General features: G+C 43.8%; 1 protein-coding gene across 1 annotated transcript; it reads right to left on the bottom strand.

Moving 5' to 3' along the window:
• Positions 1-726: 726 nt before the first annotated feature.
• GRK1 (G protein-coupled receptor kinase 1) lies at positions 727-25,831 on the bottom strand. Its single transcript, XM_003413626.4, has 7 exons — positions 24,915-25,831; positions 22,425-22,552; positions 19,883-20,040; positions 18,584-18,667; positions 11,134-11,258; positions 7,071-7,272; positions 727-5,237 (listed from the first exon to the last, which is right to left on the bottom strand). Exons 1-7 carry the CDS (start codon positions 25,611-25,613, stop codon positions 4,939-4,941), a joined length of 1,695 nt encoding a protein of 564 aa, XP_003413674.1. The 5' UTR covers positions 25,614-25,831; the 3' UTR covers positions 727-4,938.
• Positions 25,832-26,382: the final 551 nt, after the last annotated feature.

The following is a 26,382-nucleotide window of genomic DNA, read 5'->3' on the forward strand; positions in this document are numbered from 1 at the left end:
CACGTTGTCATCATTATGAGTAGAGACCTGGGCTCAGGCTTGTCTCTACTGTTCAACCTGGCCATAATGGCATGGCTGGAGGTTATGCATGGGCTCATCAGCATGGACTTCCCCCCATCAAGGCTGATCAGGCTACCAGCACTGCTAAGGGCACCAGTACTCACTAATCCCCTGCCTGGTATCCCCCAGGGGTACCAGCTGACCCATAGAGGCAGATCGATTGCATTGGATCTCTTCTGTCATGAAAGGCACTGCCTTCAAGGTATGGATTTGCTTTCTTTGCCCACTACCCTTTTGCCAAAATCACCACTTATAAACTTAAAGAATACCTTGTCCATCACCATGGTTTCCCACACAACATTGCCTCCAAACAGGGGTTATGTTTTAATGCAAAAAAAAAAAACAAACAAACAGTGAGTCCATGTTCATGAATTTACTAGTCTTATTACATGCTCTAATACCCCAAAAAAGTTGATTTGATAGAACAATGAAATGGTCTTCCAGAGTTTCAGTTGGAATGCTAGAAGACACCCTGTGAGGTTAGGACTCTGTCCAATAGGATGCTGTAAATGTCTTAAACTATGAGTTAAAGATATGGTTCCCAGACCTGTGCCAAGTTATACTCACACACATACATACATACATACACACGCTTACATACATACATGGGTTTCAGGAACCAAGGGGGTGGGACATCAGTGGCCCCTCTCATTATTATACCAAATACCTTATTGGAATTTTTTTTTTCTAATCGCCACTAACTTAGGCTTGGTGGGCATGGGAATTCTAGCACCCAAGGAAAGAATGCTTCTGCCAGGGGAGGCAGTCATATTTCCATTATGTTGGAAGAAGAAACTACCCCCTGGACTTTTGGGGCTCCTACCAGACAAGAAAGGGGTTACTTTACTGATCTTGATTAGACAAAGATTTCTCAGATACAATACCAAAAGCACAGCCCATGAAAGGAAATAATGATAAATTGTACTTCATCAAAATTAAGAACTTCAGCTTTTTGAAAGGCACTGTTAAAAGAATGAAAAGGCAAGCCACAGATTGGGAGAAAATATTTGCAAATCACTTATTGGATTAAAAAAAAATTTGTATCCAGAACATATGAACAACACTCAAGACTCAATAATAAGAAAATAAACAACTCAGTTTTTAAAAATGGGCAAAAAGATTTGACGAGATACTTTACCACATGGAAGTTCCTCAACATCGTTAGTTATTAGGAAAATGCTCATTAAAACTCAGTAGATATATACCTATTAACCCAATCCATTTCCCATTTCCCATTGCCCAACCCATTTCCCATTACCCATTTCCCACTGCCGTTAGAATATAGAATAATATACCTATTAGAATGTCTAAAATTAAAAAGGCTGACCATACCAAGTGCTGGCGAGGATTTGGAGCAACCAGAATGCTCATAAACGGCTAATGTTAATGTAAGGTAGTACAACTACTTCGGCAAACAGTTTGGCAGTTCCCTAAAAAGCTAAACATTACACCTGACATATGATCTAGCTATCCTAATCCTAGCTATTTACCCAAGAGAAAAGAAAATGTATCTATATACAAAGACTTTTACGTGAATGTTCATAACAGTTTTATTTGTAATAGTCAAAAACTGGGGGAAACAAACAATTGTCCATTAACTTGTGAATGTATTAAAACATCGTCGTATAGCCATACAGTGAAATACTACTCAGCAATAAAAAGGAATGAACTATTGACACACACACACACACAAAAAAAAAAAACTAGTGCCACATTGACACACAAGACATGGATAAATCTCCAAACAATTACACTAAGTGAAAGACACCAGCCCCTCCCTCCAAAAGAGCCCTACAGTATGATTCCATTTATACGAAATTCTAGAAACTAAAGAAATTCTAGAAACTAATCTATAGCAAGAGAAATCGGATCAGTAGTTGCCTGGGGGTGGAGGAGGGGCAAAGAGGAGCAGGAGGAAGGAATTACAAAGGGGCATGAAGAAACTTTTGGGGTGATGTATCTATTGGCTTGATTATGGTGATGCTTTCACAGATGTAAAAATACGTTAAAATCTAACAAATTGTACACCTCAAATATGTGCAGTATTTGTATATCAATTATACTTCAATAAAGCTGTTTAAATATTCAGTGAAGTAAAATCCTACATGAAACTCCAACATATAAAGATGAAATCACAGCTGCTCTGGTTAGAGTAGGGATGGGGTCTCCTCATCCACCTGGCTGCCTACCCCACCAAAGCATCCCCTGAGACATCATAGTCCAAAAACCACTGGGCACCCTACCTCTCTGAGGTCCTTCTAGAGCTAGCATTCTATGATTCTACAGTATCAGACAAACAGAGTCAGAATAGAAAGATAATTCTGGTAAGGTTTATTTCAGCAGCCTGAGGTTGTTTTCCAAGTAAAGTCTTTAAGGCTACTTCAATAGAAGACATTTGAAATGTCTCCACAAAAATTAGTTGACTTGGGGTTTTTATTAAAATACATACTCCTAATAATTTTGTGCCAAGTGACAGCTGCTTAAGCGATTGGGTAAACTTTCCTTCACAGGCTTTACAACAAAACAGGAGTTAGTTAGATCCCTGAGAAATAAGTTAGGCCGGAGCCAGAAATCCTCGAAAATTCTCAATGGCCAAGGTTCTCTTCTCTCCTCTTGGGTGGTGAAGGCGCAGATGTCGTGGCGACTGTGCTGTGGGCATGAGTGTTTTCTATAGTCTTTGACTCTTATGAAGCAGCTGTTTATCTGCCAGTGGTTGGCAGTGACCCCCAGCACATGTGCTAAGATCACAGAGGACTCCTATGGAATTCCTCTTTTAATCCCTGGCCAACATCAGCCCCACCAGATACGGAACTGCCACTTTCTCCTGAAATCACTGGAGTGAGACCATCCTACGTGACTACTGATGCTCAATTACCAAACAGAAGAACGTAGGTCTTGTTTCTACTGCTAGGTCCTCTTTGAGGCTCATGAGGACATCGCATCTTCCTCTCTCTCTCCCGTGACCAGCAGATGATGCTTCTCATAGCTCCTTCTCTCAGTCGTACACAAGTTGCAGGGACTCATAAGAAGTTCTTCCCTAAGTTCGGAGACTCTTCTGGAAAAGAGCCCGCAGCCTCCCCAAGTCACCACTCCTCCCCTGGGGCTTGGGGCTGCTCCATTTGGGCCCATTTTCCAGCCCTTACTACTACCACCATCTCAATTTAGGAATGAATGTTTTCAGAGGCAGATGCAAAAAAAACCCAGTTCTTCACATCAAAATGCATAAAGCACTTGGGGGAGCCCTTGAGGTTAAAAGTGTAATTAGACATACCAGACACAGAAAACGGTGGTACTCTGGGCTTTATCAGGTAAGAGAGGCTAACATTATGTTATTTCTTAGGTTAGGGTTTAAATGTTTAGTGCTGTTGCTGCTGGAAATATAGAGAGGGAATAGCAGTGAGAACCTGTGCCTCCCCAAACCAAAAAAAATTGAACCCATTGCCGCCGAGTCAGTTCCAAGTCATAGTGACCCTACAGGACAGAGTAGAATAGAGTTTCCAAGAAGCACCTGGTGGATTCAAACTGTACACCTTTTGGTTAGCGGCAGTAACACTTAACCACTACACCACCAGGGTTTCCAGCCTGTCAGTCAGCAAACCTGCATGTAGCAAGTCCAGGTACTCATGGGAAGATGAGCTCAACCAACCCAGGGGTGTGCAAATATCTTCTGGAAAGGACCAGATAGAAAACAGTGGCCAGGTGGCAGAATAGAGGGTATTACGTAGGTATGCATATGGCAAGAGAGAAAACTCCAGGCCAACACACCTCATTTGGTGGGGGTGGGTCTTCTGGCATGGAGGCCACTTTGCACCCAGTTGTGATCAGCTGGAGACATTTTCGAGATGAAGAGGAGGACCAGAGGGGCATAGGCTTGGCGGGACGGCAGAGGAGGGAGGAGGCGCCGTGATCAGGTTTACTCTGCGCTCTAGAAACAGCCCTTCCCTTCCTTCCTACTGGTGAGAGCCGGCTCAACTTGAGCTGGAGGCGATGTGACCCCAACTGAGATTAGTCCACCCAGTACTCAGCAGTTGCCAACAACAGAGTCCCCAGCACAGACCTTGCCCGGAGGCCAGGTAGTCAGGAGGCAGGAGCTGAGCATGAAGCAGGTAACAGGGGCAGAGTGCTCACAATGCTAGCGATGCCTGTGAGCCTGCAGGCTGTAGTTTGCCAAAGCCTGAACGAACCAAAAGGACAAATCCCACTGAGGATTCAGGCTCCGAGAAATTAACAATACACCAGGAAACCCCAAATAAACTTTAATCTCCTCTGATTAAAACATCCTCCTCCCCATGCCCCATGGCTGTCATCTTTCAGAAGTAGATCACCAGGACTTTTCTTTAGGTGCCTCTGAGTGGATTCAAACAGCCAACCTTTCAGTTAGTAGCCAACTACTTAACCATTTGCACCACCCAGGTCTCCACCAAACCATTCTCCTTTGCCCAAAAATGTTAGGTTGTACATCTGTGCCAAAGGCCCTTTGAGAGTTTATATTATTATTCGTGTATTCCATCCAGAGAACGCTTTCTGTGTCTTTTTTGTAGTGAAATGGGGGCAAAATAAACGAACTATTTATGGTTTGGAAGCTCAGTACCCCAGGTGAAAAATCTAGCTGTTCTGCCACACACACCTCTTTTCTTTTCATTGTGCTAATGAGGAAACTCAGCCACATGAGAAGTGACCTGGGACAGAAGAATCCTACTTGGTCACTAGCTGATTGCATCTACAACTGAAGACGCGAAGGCATTTTGTCTTTCGATAGATTAACTCATAGCCACACTGAAGTTTCCAGAATTTTCCTTTTCCTCTACACAGACTGGTTGCTAGCCTCTTTTCTCCTTGGCTTCCCTCAGTGAATGCCTCTAGCTTCAGGGAGCTTTCTTAGGAAACCAGACACATTCCTGACTTGGACGAGGGTGCTGGCTCCTGGACACTGATTCCCTTCATGTCGTCCGGCATCTGCCCATCAGAACGCCACACATTCAGCTCCCCAAAAATGCCTGTCTCAATCATCTCCTCCTGCCAGGGGATGGGGCAGTTGCCAGTTGCAAATTCCTGAAAGAATTCTGTATCTGTTTTGTCAAAGACCACGCCTTTGACTGTGGAAAAGGCACCTACGTCCTGAATATTCTTTGCATAGACAGTTCTGGAGTCTGGGATGAAAGGAGGTATCAGCATTCCTGTTAGAAGAAGAAAACAGGAGAGGTGAAACAACATATAATGTAAAGGCAACAGCCATTTAACCTAAGAATTCTTTCCTCTGTGGCTCGCATGAAAATGCTGTTCTCATTTAAGAAAGTGTACTAGCAGCTAATAAAGAAAACAAAGCATACTAAAAGGTGCAGACTCCTTGAGGACTGGGATTCCATCTTAGGTTCTCTGGTATCCTCCCACACTGCACATACCAAAAAAAAAAAAAAAAAAAACCCATTGCCATCGAGTCAATTCCAACTCATAGCAACCCTATAGGATAGAGTAGAACTGCCCCATACGATCTCCAAGGAGCGCCTGGTGGATTTGAACTGCCAACCTTTTGGTTAGCTTTGAACCACTACACCACCAGGGTTCCCACAGTGCACACAGTCTAATTCAGAAGATTATTTTGAAGGAATTTTGGCCCTTGTCTTTGCACCTTCCCAAATCCTCACCATAAAGAACAACGTGTTCTTCCCTGTTCCCTTTGTTGTTGCACTGCTTTTTCCCCGCACATTCGTGCTGTTAGAGATCTCATACCCACATGTTGCTTCACCTACAGCCTCTCTGCAAACTCCCAGATCCCGAGGTCTCATGCCAGTCTTCCAGATGGGCATCTTCATCTGGAGGTCTATGACCTCGAACTCAACATGTTCAAAATTGAATTCATCATCTTTCTTTCCAAAGCCGGCTTCTCTGTCGAATTTATATTAGTAAACCACAATTCTCCCAGTAACCAGATATAGAATGTTAGTCATTGGTGGTTTCCTCCCCCACAGCTCCCCACCCCACCATGAACACCCCCTGCCCAATCAATCACCTAGTTGTACTGATTCTTTCTTCCTCATGCCTATTGTATTTGTCCCGCCCCACCCCCCCCCCTTTCAGCTCACATTGGCACTGTTCTAATTTATCCCAGTATTGGCTTGCAAATACATTATTGTAGTGGCCTCAGGACTTATGTTCAGGGCTCCAGCTTCCCCTTGTTCTAATCTACATTCACCTGGCCACCAGATTATTCCTTCTCAAACACCACTTTGATCTCCACACTTTTAGACTTAACACACTTCAGTAGTCCAACCTTCTATACAGTACTTGGTAGTTAAGACCCTCCTAAACTTGCTTGTAAGCGCTTTCCCACTCACACGTCCCTGAGCTGATACCCTTGGGCTTGCCGTGGACATTCACACCTTCCAGGAGGGGGACTGCCTCCTGGAGCTTTTGTTTTCTAACTTATTGTAGTGATATTTATACATATCCTAACTTTTCTAACTCACTGTAGATGCCTAGAGGGTATATATGCCTTAAACATCTTCTCTCTCTCAGACTCACACATGCACAGCATCTTGCACATGAAACTTGTTAACAAAAACTGGTTGAATGAACAAATTTCTCAAATTCTCCTTTCAGTTTGGATTATGGGCTCCTTTAAATTACAAGAGGGATGGGAATGTAAAACAGTAGGTTTAAACCATTAAAACTCAATGTTAAACCAGCATATATCTCGTACATTCCATCCCCCCTGAAGAATTTCCAAACTTTACAGGACTCAGGTGGGTTTTCCCAGACAGCCTGGTCAGTTAGGTAACAATCATGAGGCATGTTGGGGAACGAAGAGGTAACTGGCAGAGGCGGGTGCCATTATTTGGGGGGGCAGGAGGATAGCTATAGGAAATGCCAGCACCAAGTCCTTTCTGCTCTACTGACATATTTCTAAACTTTAGAAAGAGGCCAACTAGATGGGCCAGGCTATGAGTTAAAACATAAGACACACCCTCCCGCAGACACTGGGCCCAAACCTAAAACACAGGTAACAGTACCAGCCTCAAGCTGTCTCCAGTTAATGTCTTTAAAGAGGGCGTTGGCCCGCAGCTCATCACAAGTCCCATTTCTGAACCCGAGACGTTTCTCTGGGTCCTTCTCGAGCAGCGCCTCACAGAAGTCCTTGCTGGTCTTGCTGAACTTCTCCGGGTACTTCACAGCCTCTGAAAGGATCCTCTGCTTGAGCTCCTTGTTCTCCACCTGCACACCAGGGGACACACCACATCAAGTTAAACATACCACAAACCTGCCAAAGCATTAAAGTTGGTCAAAGGCAAGGTTAAACCAAAAACCAAACCCATTGCTGTTGAGTTGATTCCAACTCATAGCTACTCTATAGGATGGAGTAGAACTGCCCAATAGCATTTCTAAGGAGCAGCTGGTGGATTTGAACTGCTGACCTTTTGGTTAGCAGCCAAGTTCTTAACCACTGCACCACCAGGGAGGAAGCAGGTAAAGATGATTCAGCTCCAATCAGTGACCTTAGTTTGGCTAGTTGTCCTCTCACAAAACACATCTCAGGAAAAAGTATGAAATTCACTCACCCTGGGGTATAAGTGACTAATAACAATTCCGTGTGCACTCACCCCCAGGTATATTAGCATTTTAAAGACCTCAACATCTCAAGCTAAAGGAATGAGATTCTAAAGGTGAAATTCCCAGGTGCCAGTGAAAGTGGAGATGAAGTGTATTTTTAGGGAAGCCTGGTCGACTTGTTGACATACTGACATAACCATTACATATACACTTGGGAAAAAAGTAAATAAAAAGAAATTAGAAGTTAACTTTATAGACCCTAGCTGTTGTAGAGGTCTTCTCATTTTTACACTGTCAATATTTAACTGGATAGAAACCTAAGGGTGACTCTCTAGTACCTTATTTTCAATCAACTTTACTGAGGTATAATTTACATATCACAAGGACACCCATTTTAAGTATACAGTTTGTTTGACAATTTTGATAGATCACCCATGTAACCACAGTCAACCACCACAGTCAAGCTACAGACATTTCCATCACTTCCAGAAGTTCCCTTGTGCCCTTTGCAGTCTAATCTCCTCACCCCATGCCTTAGACAAATACTGATGTGTTTTCTGTCCCAATAGATTAGATGTGCCTTTTGTAAGATTTCATATAAATGGAATTGGACAGTATTGCTCTCTGCGTCTGACTTCTTTTATTCAGTGTAATGAGTTTGAGATGCATCCAGGTTGTTATGTGTATCCATGGTTCACTCCCTTTTGTTGCTGAGTAGTATTTCATTGAATGGATGGACCACCATTTGCTTAGTATGGTTCTTTTGGCTGAACTCCTAGAAGGACATCACATAAAACTCATCGTGTTCATTTTATACATGGAAAAACTGGAATTTTGGCTGGGGCTGTGGAATCAGAGTCAACACCGATGTGAGAGCTGAGCAGCCTCAAAATGGGAGTTTCTATTATGAGCCTTGAGGCTGGCCACCTGCAAGAGAATCACATACTGTTTTTTTTTTGTTTTAATATAGATAACACACACACACAAAAACTAAAAACCCTTTGCTGTCAAGTTGATTCCGACTCATAGCAACCCTATAGGACAGGGTAGAACTGCCCCATAAAGTTTCTGGTGGATTCAAACAGCTGATCTTTTGGTTAGCAGTCATAGCTCTTAACCACTGTACCACTCGGGCTCCATAGATAACACACTAAAAACCACAACACAATATATGCTAATTCAACATTTTTTGCATGTACAATTCGGTGAGACAAATTACATTAATCATGTTATGCAACCATCACCAATATCTCTTGCCAAATTGTCCATCACCATAAACAGAAACTCACTGCTTCCCAAGCAATTATTAACCTCTTTTTCCCTCCCTGTTTTGTTCTATTTTGTTTTTCTGAGCTGCTGGAAGTTAGGATCCGGCCTTGTGTTATCAGTAATTCTGCCTAAAGCTTTCGTGGCTACATGAGTTCTTTCCTTGGTCCTTCAGAGGGTAAGAGACCAATCTAGAATCACACTGAGTTGGCTAACCTTCTGCCAGGACTACTGTGAAGGACTGCCTGCACAGGGAGAGGCTGGACATGCCAATTGGAAGGTCCCTTTCCAAGGCTGAGGTAGTGGTGACAGCAGTCCTTAACGCTGTCACCCCCCAGGAGATGCTGCTTCCTCTGCTTCCTGAAAAGCCTCCCTTTTTTCTGCAGACAGGCTCTTTCCCTTCTGGGTCTCACCACATGGTGTAGAGAAAACATGGGTCTTTCAGTCATAGGCCCTGAGACTCAGAATCAACAAATATTCCTAAGGCAAAGGGCCTGAAGCTGCACCCAGTGTTGCCTCAAGCAATCACATGGTTCTTTTGTGAATGGCCTACCCCAACAACAGGGGAAAACAAGTCATAAGACCAGGACCAGCTTAAGCAGCAATCCGATCAATCTATTGGTCTCTGTTTCAAGGTTGGTGATAGCAACTGTACTGTGGGAACTTCCTCCTCCTCTTTCCACTCTTCCTGCTCCAACTCTGTCATCAAAGCCCAGATCATCTTCTCTCACCGGTGAAGCCTTCCCCAGACAAGTTAGGCACTATATAAAACTTGGGGGAAGGGTTTAATATGGTCACAATATCATTTGATGGTTTGAGATGTAATAAAGTTGAGTAGCTAAATGCAATCTTGATATCAAAGTAGCAGGAAATATTCAATGTGGCTGGAGCATTGTTGATTTCAAGTTTGGGGGAGAGAATTAATTATTAGAGTTCAAGGTAAAGTTATAGAGACATTGAGTGTCTATAGATATGTTATAATCATCTGAAGTCTCTTTCGCTATTGGAAGATTTCGGATGTAATTGGTTCCAAAATGTATTCTATGGGAGGGCAAGTGTGGAAGCCTGATAGGGGTGGGCACAGACCGGTAGATCCAGGAAGAAGGAAATGATGGGCTTGACCTCCAGACATAGTCAAGAAAGTGGTTAGCTTGGGCAAGAAATGTGGTTGCATCTAAAGACGCAACAACTGTGTGAAAGCGCTGCACGTCAGGCTCATGAATGGACAGAGACTTGGCCTTCTCATTTCTGGTTGACAATCACTTTCTTGATCATATAATAGACAGTCATATTCCTGAGCTGTCTGAGACAACACCTGCTCAAAGGGAAGAAGCCAGTTTTGCTCCATTTGTTCTGAAGAGGTGTTTGGGCATCTCCAATTATTATCTTTATCTGTGGCCTTTTGGCCTAGAGAGCCAGGGACCATTCCTAGGTCCTAGGAGATGATCAGGAGAAGAATGAACCACAAAAGAAACAACAAAAAAGTATGTAACCAGAGAGTCAGGGACACAGCTATATTAAATGTCCATTTTCCTCCAGGACATTCAGTGGTTTTACTTCAGAAAAGTTGTGTGCCTAGGAGTATGGCACGTGTTACCACAGTCAGACTTTGAGAGAAGAAGAGCTTATTGATCTGAAATAATGAGCAATAAAGCCATTCAAAGAAGGTAAGTCAATACATTCATATTCTCCCAGAGAGCACTAGCCTAGACTGCACCACAGGAAGCTAAGAATTTGCTCCTGTGTGCAAGTTTGAGCCAATCCAGGCAGCTCTTGTACTGAAATGCTCCTTATTGTCCTGGAGTTACAACGAGATGAAGTCATCACATCTCCTCTCCCTCTGCCAGGGAAGGGTCTACCGTAAGGAAACCAATGCTCAAGAGTTGAATGGCATGTTGATGGAGACATCTGCTCTGCCACCTGCCTGCGTTAGGACAAAAGAATGGATTTCAAATCCCTCAGCAACTCTACTGGCAGGTCTTAGGATCCCCATCCCCTTCAGTCTCTTTGCATAGGTTCTTTGGCACTCCTGGACACTAGCCCCAGCTGGACCTGGAGAAGTCACCCCACTGACAGAAAACTACACTCAAAAGCAAGACCCCTGAATTTGAGTCTGTGTACCTAACATGGTCCTGTAGAACAACACCCAAGGCTCAGTTCTGCCTCAGTAATAGGCTCTATAATTACTCCCAACCCCAAACAAAGAAAATTCAATACCAGGGAAGCTATAGATTTCTGCTAGGGGAAAAGATTTCCTACCTTTTCTCCTCTGGCTCGAAAGGGTCCTCTGGCTGCAATCATCTCATACAATGTGACCCCCAAGGCAAAGTAATCCACAGAAAAATCATACTCCTCACTCCGCAATAGCTCGGGAGCCATGAAACCTGTCAAGGCACAAGAACAAGCACAATGCCAAATTCTTTGTTGTGGGGGCTGACCTGCACGTTGTAGGATGTTTAGCAGCATCCTTGGCCTCTACGCACTAGATGCCAGTAGCAATCCCTTCTCCCCCAGTTGTGACAACCAAAAATGCCTCCAGACATTGTCAAATGTCCCCTTGAGGGCAAAATCACCCACAGTTGAGAACCACTGATCTACACATGTGGTGTGAATTCTCATTTCCCCTTCTGGTACCTCAACCTCAGAGATGATGGCAATATTACCCTATGACCAAACTGAAGAGCAATTGTCCTTCCTTGCCTCTCAAGCTACAAAAGTGTGAGTGTGACTTGTGGGTTTAATAGGTATGTTTGGTCTATGACTGGTTGCAGACACAGGCACTACAAATTGCTTCTTGATCCACCTTCTTCCTGAATTGTCCACAAAAGAACACTTTCAAGCCAAGACATATCAAAGATACAAAGAGTTGGAGTAATGTCCCAGCTGCCACACTTTGGTGCTAAAGCTTAAGAAAAGCTTGCCAAGGTCAGAACTTTGTGGCATTCACCTCACAACCTTATTCTAGACTGACATAGATCCATTATCAGCGCCCTTTAATAATACTTATTATAGCCAACATGTATGTATTTAGTACTTGCTATTTGCTAATTCACATGTGATTTTTTTCTTATTTAATCCTCACACTACCAAGAAGTAAGTGTTATTATTCTTCCCATATTCCAGATAGGGAAGTAGAGGCTTAGCGAGCTTAAGTAACTTGCTCAAGATAACACAGACAGTAGGTGTAACAGTGTAGGGATTCAAATCCAGGACTACAGCACTAACATCTGAACTCCCAGCCACTACATTGTTCTTTAGACATGATAGTCAAACCCATTACTTATCTACCTAATTATGCTTTTATAACTTAGTTTTTATTTTTATCAAAGTTATTCATGTGCATAAAGAATCAGATAGTTCTAAAAGGCTTGTTTCTAAAAGACAGTAGTCCCCTAACCCCTTCTCCTCTACTTCATTCTCATTTTTCAGAACATTTTTGGCTGATTGTTTTGCAATTTGTATCCACATCTCTAATTAACATGTTTATATTGCTACTTTTGAATCTTTCTGTTTGGGGCCCCACCAGTTAACTTCCCATTCTGGAAGTTGAGGATCTAGCTCTCATCCATTCACCACTCATGCCTCGTCCATACTTCTCACCTCTCCCACTCTCCTAATACATCATTGTGGTTGATCAGCATTCAACTCGTTGATCAACTATTCCCAGCTGAGTCAAAAATTAAACCTCAATTATGTTACTTTTCTTCTGCTCTTTGGTTTTCACAGATTATATTGTCTTGTTTTTCATTTGCTTAGTTTTCTGTGTATTTATCACCAGTTTAACCCAAAATTGTCTAACAATTCTTTAATTCCCTATCATGTTTTGATACATCAAATATTTTACTGATTTCTTCTTCATGAGAGTCTTGTGGAAACTTCTTACTTGCTAAAACCTGAGTTCTGGTGTGCAACTAGCAGCCTAGAATCTCCCTGTCATCCTGACGCCCTTTCTCACTCTCTCTCCTAACTTGTAGATATTCCATTTTTTTTTTTGTTTGTTTGTTTTTTTACTCCTTTGTTTTGGTCAAGTAGCTTCCTAAGGAAGAGTGCTGAGGAAGTAAATATTTAAGAACTTCCACATCTAAAAATGCCTTTATTTCACCAATATTTAAATGATACTTTGGCAGGGTATAAAATTCTAGGCATTTTTTCCCTTTGAATTTTTTAAAACTTTTTTCCATTGTCTACTCACATATAGTATTACTTTTATGAAAATCCCTGATGCTCTGTATGAGACTTATTTTTTACTCCCTAGAAGCTTGCAGTGTCCTATTTGTCCTAAAATTTCACAATAGTGTGCTTTTGTGAAGGTCTATTTTCATCCATTGTGCCGGGCATTTTCAGCTTTGAAACTCATGTCCTTCAATTCTGGAAAGTTTTACTGAAATATTTCATTGATACCTCTTCCCCTCCAAGTATTCTGTTCTCTTTTTGGAATGCCTATTATTCACTCTCACTTCCAGAGGTACATGATGCTTCCAATTTCTGTGCTGTTTGGGGGTTCTCTTACTACTTTAGGATTTAATTGTCTCAAGTCTGTAAGTTAGTTACCATTCATCCATCTATTTTTTAGTTTCAAAGTGTTGCTGTCGTATCCTCTTCTGTTCTCCTTTGTCCATGTGCGTGTTAGTAAAATCCCTTTACTACCAGTATTCTGGGATTTCAGTAGGAAAAACAAACAAATCTGTTTATGCAGGTGTTAACTTTCTCCATGAGAATACCCTGAGAGATCACTTCCAAATACTTTACTTAATTCAAAATATACTTTCCACTTCATTTCCTTGATATATTGGTCATGTCAGCCTGACAAAGGAATAATTGAGTCTGGTTATGTCTTGTTTATATGTCTGTAGTTGTTTGTGTCTTGTTAACATCAATGCTGAGTTCTGTGATCACCATGACTTCTCCAATAATCAGAAAATCCCTTTGATAACTTATTCTTGATTGTTGCCTGGAAGCAAAGTCAAGGTCACACTTATCTAATTTGTTGAAATTAATTTCTCCGAAATTCAGAAAACTATCTATATTGTCTTTACCCCACTCCCGATTCCCACTATTTCTCAACAACCACTAGCAGTGGTTCTGTAATCTCACCTGCAAGTTCTCTGCACCCCGACATGGGAATTGACCCTCCCCTGGTGGCATGAACCATTTTAAAGCAGTTAAATGCCTCCTGAAATCCTTTTGCCCATAGTAGATTCACATCCTGTCTTTCTTACTATTACTTACTCCTTCTCTAAGACAGAATTAAAAACAGGAGCTGCTTTCTCTAGACCATCCATCAATATTGAACAGGGGTAAAAGCAGCAGACCTCTCTTTATTCCTTGACCATGTTCTTGCATTCAAATTGTCCGCATTGTTGTTTACCAGTCACAATTACCTGTTGCACCTAAAAAGCTTCCTATGTTCAGCCCCTGCTCCCAGTCATCACAGACATTAAGACTTAGTTGTTTACTCGCAAGCACATCTGTCTGTGCCATCTACTTCCACAAACTCCTACCTATAAATCCACACACATTTCTCCGGGGTTCACCAGTAGCAATAGCAGCACACTCTTACACATCTGGCCTGTGTTCCAGGCCTGTCCTTAGTGCTCAATGTACATTAATCCATTTTAAGCTACATGCCCAGCCAATGATGTAATTATGACTGTTTACAAATGAAGAACTGTAAGTAACTTGCCCAAGGTCACTCAGATGTAGAAAGTCATGGGGCTGGAAACAAACCCAAGCAGTCTGGTGTCAGAGTCCATTTTCTTAACTGTTATGCTATCCTGACTCCTGTATGCTTGTAACCACTGTGCTTTATTCCTTCTACCTTCTAGATAAAAAACTTTGAGGGTACATATCAGATGTCTGTTTCTAGTCAAGTAAGACTTCCATGAGAAGTTCAGACACCCATCATTGCTCTATCTTGCCTCATGCCAGTTCTGTGTATATATCAGGGGTCAGGACAATATGCCTTACTCCACATATTGAAAGTTAACATACCCCTGGAGTAAACTTCCAGACCCCTCATTCCCTAGTTGCCACCTGTGTAAGGCCTCAGTCCAGTGCATGGGAAGGATGAAAAGGCTGGCTTCTTCTTTACCATCAAATATGATCCATGACTCCTACTTCCCTGGGACTGAAAACAGGTGTTATAGACTGGGGCATGGATACTGGCTTCTGGTGATCAGATAGTTTAGAAATTCTGAGTTAAGCACAGCTAATTGTCTCTATTTATTTTAGGTTCTCTCTGATCCGTTAACGTGATAACTGTATGATAACTTATCCAAGAAAGAGATGTACCTTGCCACATTTGCCAAAATGATTTGACCACTGAATTGTTTTTCCCCAAAATGGTTACAGAAATCAAATTCCACAGAACCTCAGGGAACATGGCCCTAAATATATCTTTCTATAGTCTGCTTGTTCAGAGAATTACATCATTATCCAGACTTTTGGTCAGACTATGTGAGAAAGAACGAGCCCTGGTGGTGCAGTGGTTAAAGCGCTCAGCCGCTAACCAAAAGTCAGTAGTTCAAACCCACCAGCTACGCTGTGAGAAAAAGATGTGGCAGTCTGCATCCATAAAAATTTACAGCTTTAGAAACCTTATGGGGCAGTTCTACTCTGTCCTGTAGGGTCTCTACGAGTCGGAATCGACTCACCAGCAACGGGTTTTATGTGAGAAAGAATGTTCGAGTGACCACAATGTCTAGATTAAACTAAGAGTCCAAGAGAAAGGCCCAACCAAATCATGGGTAACTTGAAGCCCAGCCATAAATCTTCCTGGAGCAAATTATTCAGGGTACTTCTAGTCTTTTCCATACAATTCACCCCAAATTATATATATATATTTGTGTCCCCAGGGGCTTGCAGAGTGCCTGGAACAAAGTCAGTGACCATAAGGATTTGATGAATGAATGAATGAATACTATCTTAATCTACTTACTAATTCTTTTGCATATTAACTCATCTTCCCCATCTGACTGAAAACCTTTTGAGGACAGAGAATGTGTCCTGTATTTCTGTTGTGTGTCCCACCATGCTAACACAGGACTAGCAAAATGAGTTGCCTGATAGGTTCCTGTTTATCGGTTGACTGTTATCGGTTGACTGATTCACTGATTGACTGAGGAGACAACCACCTGTGAAAGCTGCAGGGTGCCAACTACAGGTGGAGCTGCTGTTTGTGAAATTCCTATCACAGGCTTCAGCTGGAAGGGTACACTCGAGGAACCCGGATCCAGAGGGGGGCTCCTTTGGCTTTGCTTGGTGTCCCTGCCTTTTAACTTGCACTCTAATATCAGCATCTATTAACTGTTTTAGGGTCACACCCTGAGCCTAATAGTAAATGTAAAGGGTGATTTTTGCACATGCCACACACCCCTGCTAATAGAGAAATGCCTTCTAGAAAGTTTTATATCCACCTAGCGTTCAGTGGGAAAACAAAGTGATTCTCCCCATAGCAATGACAATGGAGCCCTCTGGTGGCCACTTGGACCCTCGCACTAAGCATGTAAAGCAACAATCTTAACAGTTTATATAAACACAACTACTGTACATCCAATCCTGACTTTGTTAGGAAACCTGGACACATTTGGGTGTAGAGAAGTTCTTTGTAGTTTTCTCCCAACGATCTGAATCTCCCTGAAAGGTGCACGTAAAGAGCTTCTGGGGAGGAAAAATGCCCTGGAGTAGAACTTTGTGGGTTCAGGTTGAGGATTAGGAAAACTCAGGTAACACAGAAGACGGCACGGTGTCCTCCCCGTCCATTTCGGCCACAGACACAGAATGGGGCTTCTTTATTACATGGAAAGCAAAGGTCAGCCCCAAGGCTTTGCTCTGCCGTAGGACCGCTTTACGGACAGGCTGCTTTCCAAAAAGATCTCTCCGCAACTGGGGATGCCTCAAATGGAGCTCAAAGCCTTTTAGCACCTCCTACATTCTGCTCCAGACAAACATGACACAGACGCAAGGTGTGTTGGGGTAGAAAGTCTCTTGCCAGCATTGTCCTTCCTCACCAATAAGGGAGAAAAGCAGGTCTTATCCTTCTTCCAGGTATAACTTTTCCCCTTAATATTGCTGCAGATGTGGAAATCTGCAGTACCTGGTGACAGGTACAAACACAAAAGGTGCTCAAAGCAGGAGGGTCCAGTGATATAAAACAGGATCTGAATTGTCACTCTGTACAACACCGCTATTTCAGGTGACAGTGCTTTCTCCCTAAGGCCATGACAAACCAGGAAGAAAAAAAAAAAGATATTTGCTAAGAAATTTTATCCAAAATAAGCCTGGAAACATTGAACCATCAAGAATGTGAAAGAAAAATAGAATTACAATTGGTTGACTACTACGTATAAGGTGCTTTTGACGATATCATTATATTTAATTCTCACAAGCCTTGTGTGGTAAATATTATCACCTCCATTTTGCAGATGAAGAGCCGAAGGCTCAGAGAGGGTAAGTAAATTATCCAGGGTCACACAGCTAAGAGGGAATGTACCTAGAATATGAAGCCAGCTCTACCTGACTCTGAAGCCTCTCCTCTCTCCTCTGCTCTGTTCTGCTCCCCCTTCTTGCCTGGAAGGAAGGCTGAGGGAAGATAGAGATTTGATGGTGGAGGCAGCAGGGCCTCAGGGAGCACTCCTGACGCACACACACAGGTCTATTCTGACTTTGTTGTTTGCACAAGAGCAGCAACTTCTTCAGGGTCTCTATCTCTCATCTGCACATAGTCTACACTTTTTTTTTTTTTCAGTTGCAGACAAGTGGACTCTGACTCATGGCGACTCCACGTGTGTCAGAATAGAACTGTGCTCCATAGGGTTTTCAATAGCTGATTTGTCCAGAGGTAGATCCCCAGGCCTTTCTTCTGAGAAACTTCTGGGTGGACTCAAACCTCCATCCTTTCAATTAGCAGCCAAACATGTTAGCCATTACCCATCTAGGGACTCCATACTGTATGCTAGACTTTCCTTAGGCAGCAAAGGCCTTGACCGTGCTGAGGTCTAGGGCAAGTTAACCTCTCTTGACTTTCATTCTAGTCTGATCACGCTGTATGTGGGTATATGCCCACGAAGTGCTCACACAGGTTTTATTAAAGCTAGCAAGTGTTAAAGACTGTAAACAAAGGGCTAACGAAAGTTGAGTTCCTGAACCTATCACTCTGTGATGTGATCCATCTAGAGCAGGCCCACGGAGCTTCAGCCTGCTTCACGGTCGGAGCCTCTGGACAAACACATGATGCTGATGCCAAGAAAGCCCTCAATGTCCATTCTGGGGTCCTGTCTGCTCTCTGGAATCTCCTGGGGGGCGTGGCCCATCAAGACACCAAAAGGAGAAAGTTTTTATCATAGAGGCCACTGTGTGTCAAAATCAATTTTTTTTTTTTAAGGTGGTGGGCGGGGGGTCGGATTATTTCTGCAGTGAATGACAAACTTTTGGGACAGCTCCAGGTTAAGACATCTGTGCATGTCCGTTGGCAAACTCCCATAGTTTTTTTTTTTTGATATTTGCTCCGAGGGATGAGAAAATCTCACTCCCCACACCAGCCTGAACCTGCTGCCTGTCCCACCCTTCACCATGCCTCACACCCCACCCCCAGTGCTTGGAGACCCAAAGGTCCTCGCTTCTTGCTCCCTCCTCGTGGACAGGGGCTCACCTGCTTACTCTTCCCCAGGCAGCAGGAGAAGCTGCCCCCCGTCCCTTTTGCCCGTTTTACCTGGAGTCCCTGCATAGCCTTTGGTCTTGGTCTGCCCGTCCTTCAGTTCCACTGCCAGCCCAAGGTCAGAGATTCGGATATTGCCTGAAAAGCAAACAACTAAGGTCACACGTGGCTCCACAGAACAAAGAGTCTGGCGTGCCCAGAGCCTCGCGGGAGCCAAGCACCACCCTCTGCACACACCTGGGCAGCCACGTGGGCAGCAAGGTCACAGCAGCCCAGGTACTTGTGGGAACTGTCCCCCCTCCTTCCCTGGCCAGACTGCAGAGAGGCACAGAGGGGGTTGGGGGCTGAGTGCCATCAGTACCTCCACCGGGAATTCAGGGCATAATCAACCCAAAATTCAGTTTCTTCATCTGCTTTCTCATCCCCAATCTTGGCTGCAACAGCTTTGGTGAATACCTACATATTTCCTTGACTTACTGATATGAATGGAGGACAATCTAAAGACTGTTTTGGATGTCTACATCTCTATGTTTATTTTCTGATAAGAATCCCAATTTGATTTCACATATAAGTGAGAGAGAAAAAAAAAGACACAATAAGAATCTGGCCATAAATCGTTAGCTGTTTACTAATAGATCTAATAACAATCGATATCTTTGGATGAACCAAATTTCACCAAAGTCCATTAAAAATCATGATGCCCATTTGAAGATTCTGCCAGCTACCTTCCTGCTTCAGGACCGTTGAATGAGAAATAATGGAATTAAAATGTGCCCTTTAAAGCTATAGTGCTTGCTTAGCTATTTTGTTATCACTTTGCTTGCCATCCAGTCGATTCCAACTCATAGCAAGTCCATGTGACAGCAGACAACTGTCCCATAGGGATTCCCAGGCTGTAATCTTGACAGGAGCCGTTTCCCAGGTCCTCCTCCCACGGGGCCACTTGGTGGGTTCGAACTACCAACCTTTCGGTTAGCAGCCAGACTCTTAACCATTTGCACCACCAGGCCTCCTATTTATAGCTATATATGATGCTTTTAAATGAACCTTGAAGCATTTGGCTGCCATCCAAACGGTCAGCAGTTCGAATCCACCAGCCACTCCTTGGAAACCCCATGGGGCAGTTCCACTCTGTCTTATAGGATTGCTGTCAGTTAGAATCAACTGGATGACAATGGGTCTGGTTTGATTTTTTAAATGTATAGCAAAATGTATCAAAATCTGTTCACTCCTCTTAAAGGTAACCGCCTGGACCATAGAGACAAGCTGGGAGAGAGCAGCCTGGCTGGACTGATTCCCATAATCCCCCCAAGATCAGGAGGGAACCCCATGTGGGGAGAGGCTGCCCCTCACCATCGTTGTCCAAGAGGACATTCTCGGGCTTGAGGTCCCGGTAGACGATCCTCCTTTGGTGCAGGTGCTCCAGCCCACTGATGATCTGGGCTGTGTAGAAGACGGCGCGTGGCTCCTCAAAGCCAGGGTTGTCCTCACTGACATTATAGATGTGATACCTGGGGGCAGACCACCGTGAGAGAGGCGGGTACTTGTCTAGGCCCAGCTCCAAGCAGTGTGCCCACAGTGTTAATGGGAAGAAAAATCACTGAAAAACAGAACGAAAGCTTCAGAGGCATATGTTGTTTTAGAGGAATATCTGGCCGCAGGGACGTTTGTCTTGCCTCAGCATCATGTCAAAAGAAGGAACCAGAGGCAGTAGCAAGACTTGTTTTAGCTGGTGGTTTTAACGTCCTCGCGAACACTTAACCACAGCTGTTAAAGAGGAGGAACGGAGATGACTCACATTCATCTTGTCTCCCTTTCCTTTCCCCATGCTGGCCGCGGACTCTAGAAAACAGGCCTCAAAGCCATTGCACTCTTGTGAACGGAATGAATAAAGGGGCAGAGGAAGGGGACAGCAATCTGGATAAGGAATCCAGGTTATTTCAAAATATAAATAATTCATTTAGAGTCTACATAAACACATAAGCTATTACATTCAACCTTAAGAATCAGAGTCCTTGATGGATTGTGGAGTGGTATATATATCTCTTCTTATTTTTTCCACTATTATATTTTACAGAAAAATGAAACCTAATGAATTAAAAGGGAGCCCTGGTGGTAGCACTGTGGCTAAGTGCTCGGCTGCTAACCTAAAAGTTGTCGGTTCAAACCCACCAGCCGCTCTGTGGGAGAAAAGACCTGGCAATCTGCTTCTGTAAAGATTACAGCCTTGGAAACCATATGGGGCAGTTCTACTCTCCTTTAGGGTTGCTATGAGTCAGAACTGACTCAGCGGCAACAGGTTTGGGTTTGGGTTGTGGTTAATGAATAAAATGAAATAAACTATTTAAAACTAGATAAACAACCAGGGAGAGTAGAGATGAAACAGGATTCCTAAGGAAATCCTTCAGATGAGAGCTGGACACAAGACAGCTAGAATAATAAAAATTAATAATAATAATAGAAAATACATTTATAAGTAAACATAAATAATATAATTTAAAAGGCCATTATCATTTCCACTGTCTTGAAGGTATTTTATCTGTACTTCCTAACACACTTTTCCTCCTCTTTCTTGTGACCTTGAATGGGTTATTTAAATTACACCTCAGATTCTTCATCTGTAAAATGGGGCAATCAAACTTACCTCATGAAGTTTCAATGGAGATAAAACCAGATGAGAGAATGGAAGTGCAGGGCCTTGCAAATAACAATAGCAGCATCCTGCTTTTATTTAACCCTTATATGCCAGCCACTCTTCCAAGTGTTCCACATGTATTACTCCACTTTATCCTCACAACAACCTTTGAACATAACCTGTTCCTGTTGAGTTTGATTCCAACTCGTAGCCACCCTATAGGACTGAGTAGAAATGCCCAATAGGTTTCCAAGAAGTGGCTGCTGGATTTGAACTGCTGACCTTTTGGTTAGCAGTTGAGCTCTTAACCACTGTGCCACCAGGGCTCTCGACATAGGTATTATTACTTATCCCCCATTTTATAGATCAGGAAACTGAGGCAAAGAGAGATTAGGTCGGCCAGCTAGAAAATCAGTTAATTTTCCTTCTCTTCACCCAAAAATAAAATTCAGATGACTGAGCTCAAACCCAATCAGGGTTTTATATGATCCAAGTCTCCCAAAGAGTCTAGTGGCCCTTTCCCCTGAGAGTCAATGATCTGGCTTGACCTCAGGAGCCCAGGGCCTGGCTCTCAGATCTAGGGCAAATCAAGGCACAGGGCAAACACTGAGACACAGCCTCATCCTCTCTGCAGGTGATGGGAAAACCATGGTATCCTCAACTGGCTATATTCTGTTCCTAGCTCTATTGATATTCCCTAAGAGCAGCCCTTCACAAAATGGGGCCCTTCACAAAATGGGGAAGTTGATGACGTCTGTCCTCATTTACTATCCCTCTTAATGGAGAGCCCTCAACTCCTCTCTAGGACCCCCACCTCCACCCCATTATTCATCCATCCAAATAGCACATACTGGTTGATCACTCTACCTGTAGTACCATATGCCTGCTGTCTACACCCCTCAGCCCCACCTCCCCAATGTCCAACCAAACCCAGCTTAGGAAAGGAAGTGACACCCTGATTCACAGAGATGTTTGAATGGCCTACTTCCCTCAGGGGTGCCTGCCTTTCATAGGAGACTGAGGGCGTGGCATTTCAGGTGTCAGCGGTGAAAACTAGGAAGAAGAGGATTTTGATCGGGGCACAGGGCTTTCCCACTGCCCCTTAAACAGCATTCATGAGTAGCCGCAGGTTCTGCCCACATGGGAAGCATCCTTGATCAGGTCCCAGAGATCCTCTCACTAAGCTCGGACCATCAGGCCATCTCTATCCCAGATCACAGCCAGGTCACCCTCTCCCACATTTGAAGAAGATTCATTTACCTTATGTCACCTCCATTCATGATGGTCATCACCAGACAGAGGTCGGCTTTGGTTTCAAACGCGTAGGCCAGAGAGACTATAAACCTGCTATGTACTTTTGCTAGAATCTTCTTCTCTACCATAGCACCCTGAAAAGCAAGATGTTGAGTAAGTACCCAGGTTTGGTCAGGAAAGCACCGTCACCATAAAATTCCAAGTTCCACAAGAAGGAAAACCTCATTAAGATCATCAGCTACAGTGTTGCCTACTGTTTAAGGTACACACGGAAAAATAGAAACATAGTTGCCACTATCTTTTTAAAATAGTACGTGAAAAGCAATTGCAATTAACTTATAAACAGGTGTCACTCTACCCATTTCATACCGAGAAAACCTGATTTGGCAAATTCATTAATGCACAGAGGACTAGGCAGGCTGCTGGATCAGCCTCCAGGCATGTGATGCTCAAACCAACCAGTGTTTTAAAAATATCAGAATAAGATTCCACCTTCTCCTGACAACCTGTTTAGTGTTTACTTTCCCTTAGTGCTTTCCTTTATGTCTAACCAACTCATCTTTCCCCTTTTCTCTGGTTCAGGCTTCTGAAAGACAGAGAACATTCGGTCAGCACCCTCCCAAACCACCTCACACCTCTATTTCATTTTTTTATCTCTGTTTTAAAACCTCGTGCTGTTCCATTTAAACATGTTGTTAAAAGCTGTGTTTGGATAGGCAAAGATGAACCCTTTTTTGAGGAAGGAATTCTTGGTGGTGGAGAAGGCCCTTTCTATCCATACCTGGATGGAAATATTTTAAGTTGATTTTAAGCGGAGAAGAGACTATCGTACTCTAACAGCAGAATTAAAGTTACAGTTATACAACCATAAGGGGTAATTACTTCCACCCCAAAGTCTCACAGTGAGATCGCTGTGAATTTTCCTGGATCCCTTCACTCAACTGGTTGCTATAAGCGTCTGATATTTAACCTTTCAGTGAGATAGATTTGCACAATAGCTGCAATGATGGACTTGAACGTGTTGGCAGTCACGAGGATGATACAGGCCCAGGCAACGTTTCGTTCTGTTGTACATACGGTCACCATGAGCCTGCGCCAACTCAACAGCAGCTAGCTATCTACCTATCTAACCTTTAGCTAATGGACCTAAATGACAGGTATGCCTGGCCCGTTGTCAAGGAAACGCCCAGCTGGGAGATGCTTTGTGGTGGTTGCTGTTTAACCCCAAACACTTTGTCTGCTCTTAACACTATCTGTGCTGTGCCACTTGAGGGCAAAAGAGAACCGTATGTGGCAGAACGTGCAGCTGGAGAGGCTGCTTTAAATGTGTTCCTAAGACATTTTAAGCAGCTTTCACTGATCCTGTCCTAAAAGGGCAATCTGGTGCCAGTTAGGTGGAGAGGATGAAACTTAGAGCAACCTTTATATGCCTTCCATTCACTCACATTCCCTGGAAAATAGCTCCGTTCAGGGGCAAAAACATTCAGCACCCCAGCATTACAGAGGGTTTCTGTCTCATATAAACATGTCAATCAAAGTGATATTTGACTGCAGGTAGGAAACCATTGTAAGGATGGCTCAGGACCAGGCAGTGTTTTGTTCTGTTGTGCATAGGGTCACTATGAGTCAGAACTGACTTGACGGCACCTAACAACAATGACAACAACAACAGGAAAGAAGGGGTATATGAGAACTCACTGTAGTTTCTGTACAATTTCTCTATAAGCCTAAAACTGTTCTAAAAAATAGCCTATTTTTTTTAAAAAGTGATATTTGAATGAACACAAGTCCTGCCACAATTTTTTGTGCATTTTCCGTCATAATATAATCTAAGGGTTTGGGAAAAGGCTTTCAGAAGGAGTAAGAATCTAGAAGAATAACATCCTAAGCAGCTTTCCCCTAGAAGGCGCTCTTCCCCTTAAACTTGCTCCAGCATTTCAGTGATGTTAGCAAAAAAAGAAAGATGACCCAACGTGGACTATCGCCCACATCAAGCAGCAAGCACTAAGGAGGGTCTCTGAGGAGGGAAGTCTGCAAACCTCCTGTCCATAGGAACAGCAGCAGGACAAACTGAACTACAGACCTGAAGAGGAATTTAGAGGTCATACACCTCACCCTGCTAGCTCCGCGCTGTGGTCAGAAAACAGCAAGAGCTGAGATACAGTGCCACAAAAATAAGAAAGAAAAAAAAGGGCTAATTTTGATGTGCGATTTTAAACATGATGCACAAGAAAATGCTCTAGAAAAAAGAGCCAATAATTGCACACATGAAGTGGGTTTGGGTGGCCAAGGGCAAGGTTAACATCCTATCCAAGGCAATGCTGTCTTCTACGTCCAGTACGCAAACCAGCTAAGGGGGCCCATTGGGACGCTGACTAACCCTCTATGTTCTAATTTACATTCTCTGATACTCACCCACCCACCCCGCCCCACCTCACCCTGGGAATCTAAAAACTATTTACTTTGCACTTGCTGTGAACTACTGCAGCTGCTTACTTGGTACCCCTTCCTTTTCTTCAGCCTCTTCTTGTTCAGTTTTTTACAGGCATACATCTTGCCAGTTGCCTTCATCTGGCAGGCTGACACCTCCCCAAAGCCCCCTTTCCCCAGGATCCTGAAGTCCAGAAACCAGTCTTCCCCCACGGGCTGGGCCTCCAGCCACTTCCACTGGAGGAATCTCAGGAAGTAGAGGCTCGTCAGGTACTCCTGGAAGGGGGCCTGGCTCAGGTGTGCCATGGTGGCCTGCAGGATGGGTTGGAAGAGTCCGTCCTCAACAGCGGCATGCACCTCCTTCACCTTCGCCATCACCCCCTCGTCCAGAAAGCCGCAGAAGAGCTTGGCTTGGGGGTCCAAGTACTCAGCCACGATGGCCTGGGCCTTCTGCAACCGGAAATTGGTATCTGCTGTGTCATAGTCCTCAATGTCCTTCCAGAGCTCAAGGGCCGGCACATACCTCTCGTCTGTTTTCAGGAACTGCTGGAAGAGGCGCTTGCCGATGGGCTGTTCTGAACATACACTTTCAAACTCGAGGTTGAGACTCTCGCGAAGGGACTCGCATTTGGAGAGGGGGGGCAGCTTGAGCTTTGCAAGGTACTTCTTGTCCCGGGAACACTGGGTGCTGCTCGCATCAAAACTGGCCCGGGCAGCGATGAAGGCAGAATTGGCCACCACCGTCTCCAAGGCCCCAAAATCCATTCTGGTGCTGGTCCCTGGTCTGCTTCAGGCATGAAAAGCCATAGGTCAACGCTGGGTCCACAGAGGCTTCGTCTAGATGAGGGTTGACCTGTTGCCCTTGGCCGGTGCCACCTGTCCTGCCTTCACAGGGACACGGAAGATGTCCTGGACAGTGCAATGGACTGGGACTGGGAAAGTCCCAGGAACCTCAGGGGCTGAAGATACATCAAGTTAAATCCCAGGCTCCTGAGGGTTAGAAAGGGTGAGTTAGAGGTGACTAACAAGTGCCAGAAAAAGACAATCCCCTAAGCCATCTCCTAAATGGATTAGACAGATAATTCAACCCCAGCTCTCTTCTTTCTGGGCGACGGTGTTTATTTTCCTGTCAGAAAGAACAAACACCAGTATTCCCTGGGTGTGCAGCACTGAAGCGTTCAGCTACAAATTCATTCTAAGTTGCCCTTCAATTCGATCCTCTGGCTTAACGCAGTGTGCTGGAATGCCTTTTTGTTTCCTGGTCAGAGGAATGTTGGACTGGAAGGTCTCTGCGTGGAGACTTGAACCCTGCAGAGGAGAGGTGCCAAGAGAGCCCAAATACGAAAGGCGGGGAGGGGGGTCAAGGAGAAACCTTAATTTATTAAAGATGCCTGGGTGTTTTTTCCCTGATTCACTTCATTTTTATCTTTAAAAACAATGTGAAGAAAATAAGCTGCTAGTAGTTTAGAAAGACAAACTAATAATAACAATAAAACAATGAAAAGCGTCCTAGGTTTATTCTTGGGTGAAACCA

The sequence above is a fragment of the Loxodonta africana genome, chromosome 15, assembly GCF_030014295.1.
Source record: "Loxodonta africana isolate mLoxAfr1 chromosome 15, mLoxAfr1.hap2, whole genome shotgun sequence".
Lineage (NCBI taxonomy): Eukaryota > Metazoa > Chordata > Mammalia > Proboscidea > Elephantidae > Loxodonta > Loxodonta africana.

What these genes read in the sequence shown, in the direction of transcription:
- GRK1 (XM_003413626.4), bottom strand. Translation starts at nt 25,613, where the DNA reads ATGGATTTTGGGGCCTTGGAGACGGTGGTGGCCAATTCTGCCTTCATC. An exon ending in AGAAAAGGAAGGGGTACCAA is followed by an intron (nt 22,553 to 24,914) that starts GTAAGCAGCTGC and finishes CTTGCTTTTCAG; the next exon opens with GGTGCTATGGTAGAGAAGAA. An exon ending in TGTCCTCTTGGACAACGATG is followed by an intron (nt 18,668 to 19,882) that starts GTGAGGGGCAGC and finishes TTTGCTTTTCAG; the next exon opens with GCAATATCCGAATCTCTGAC.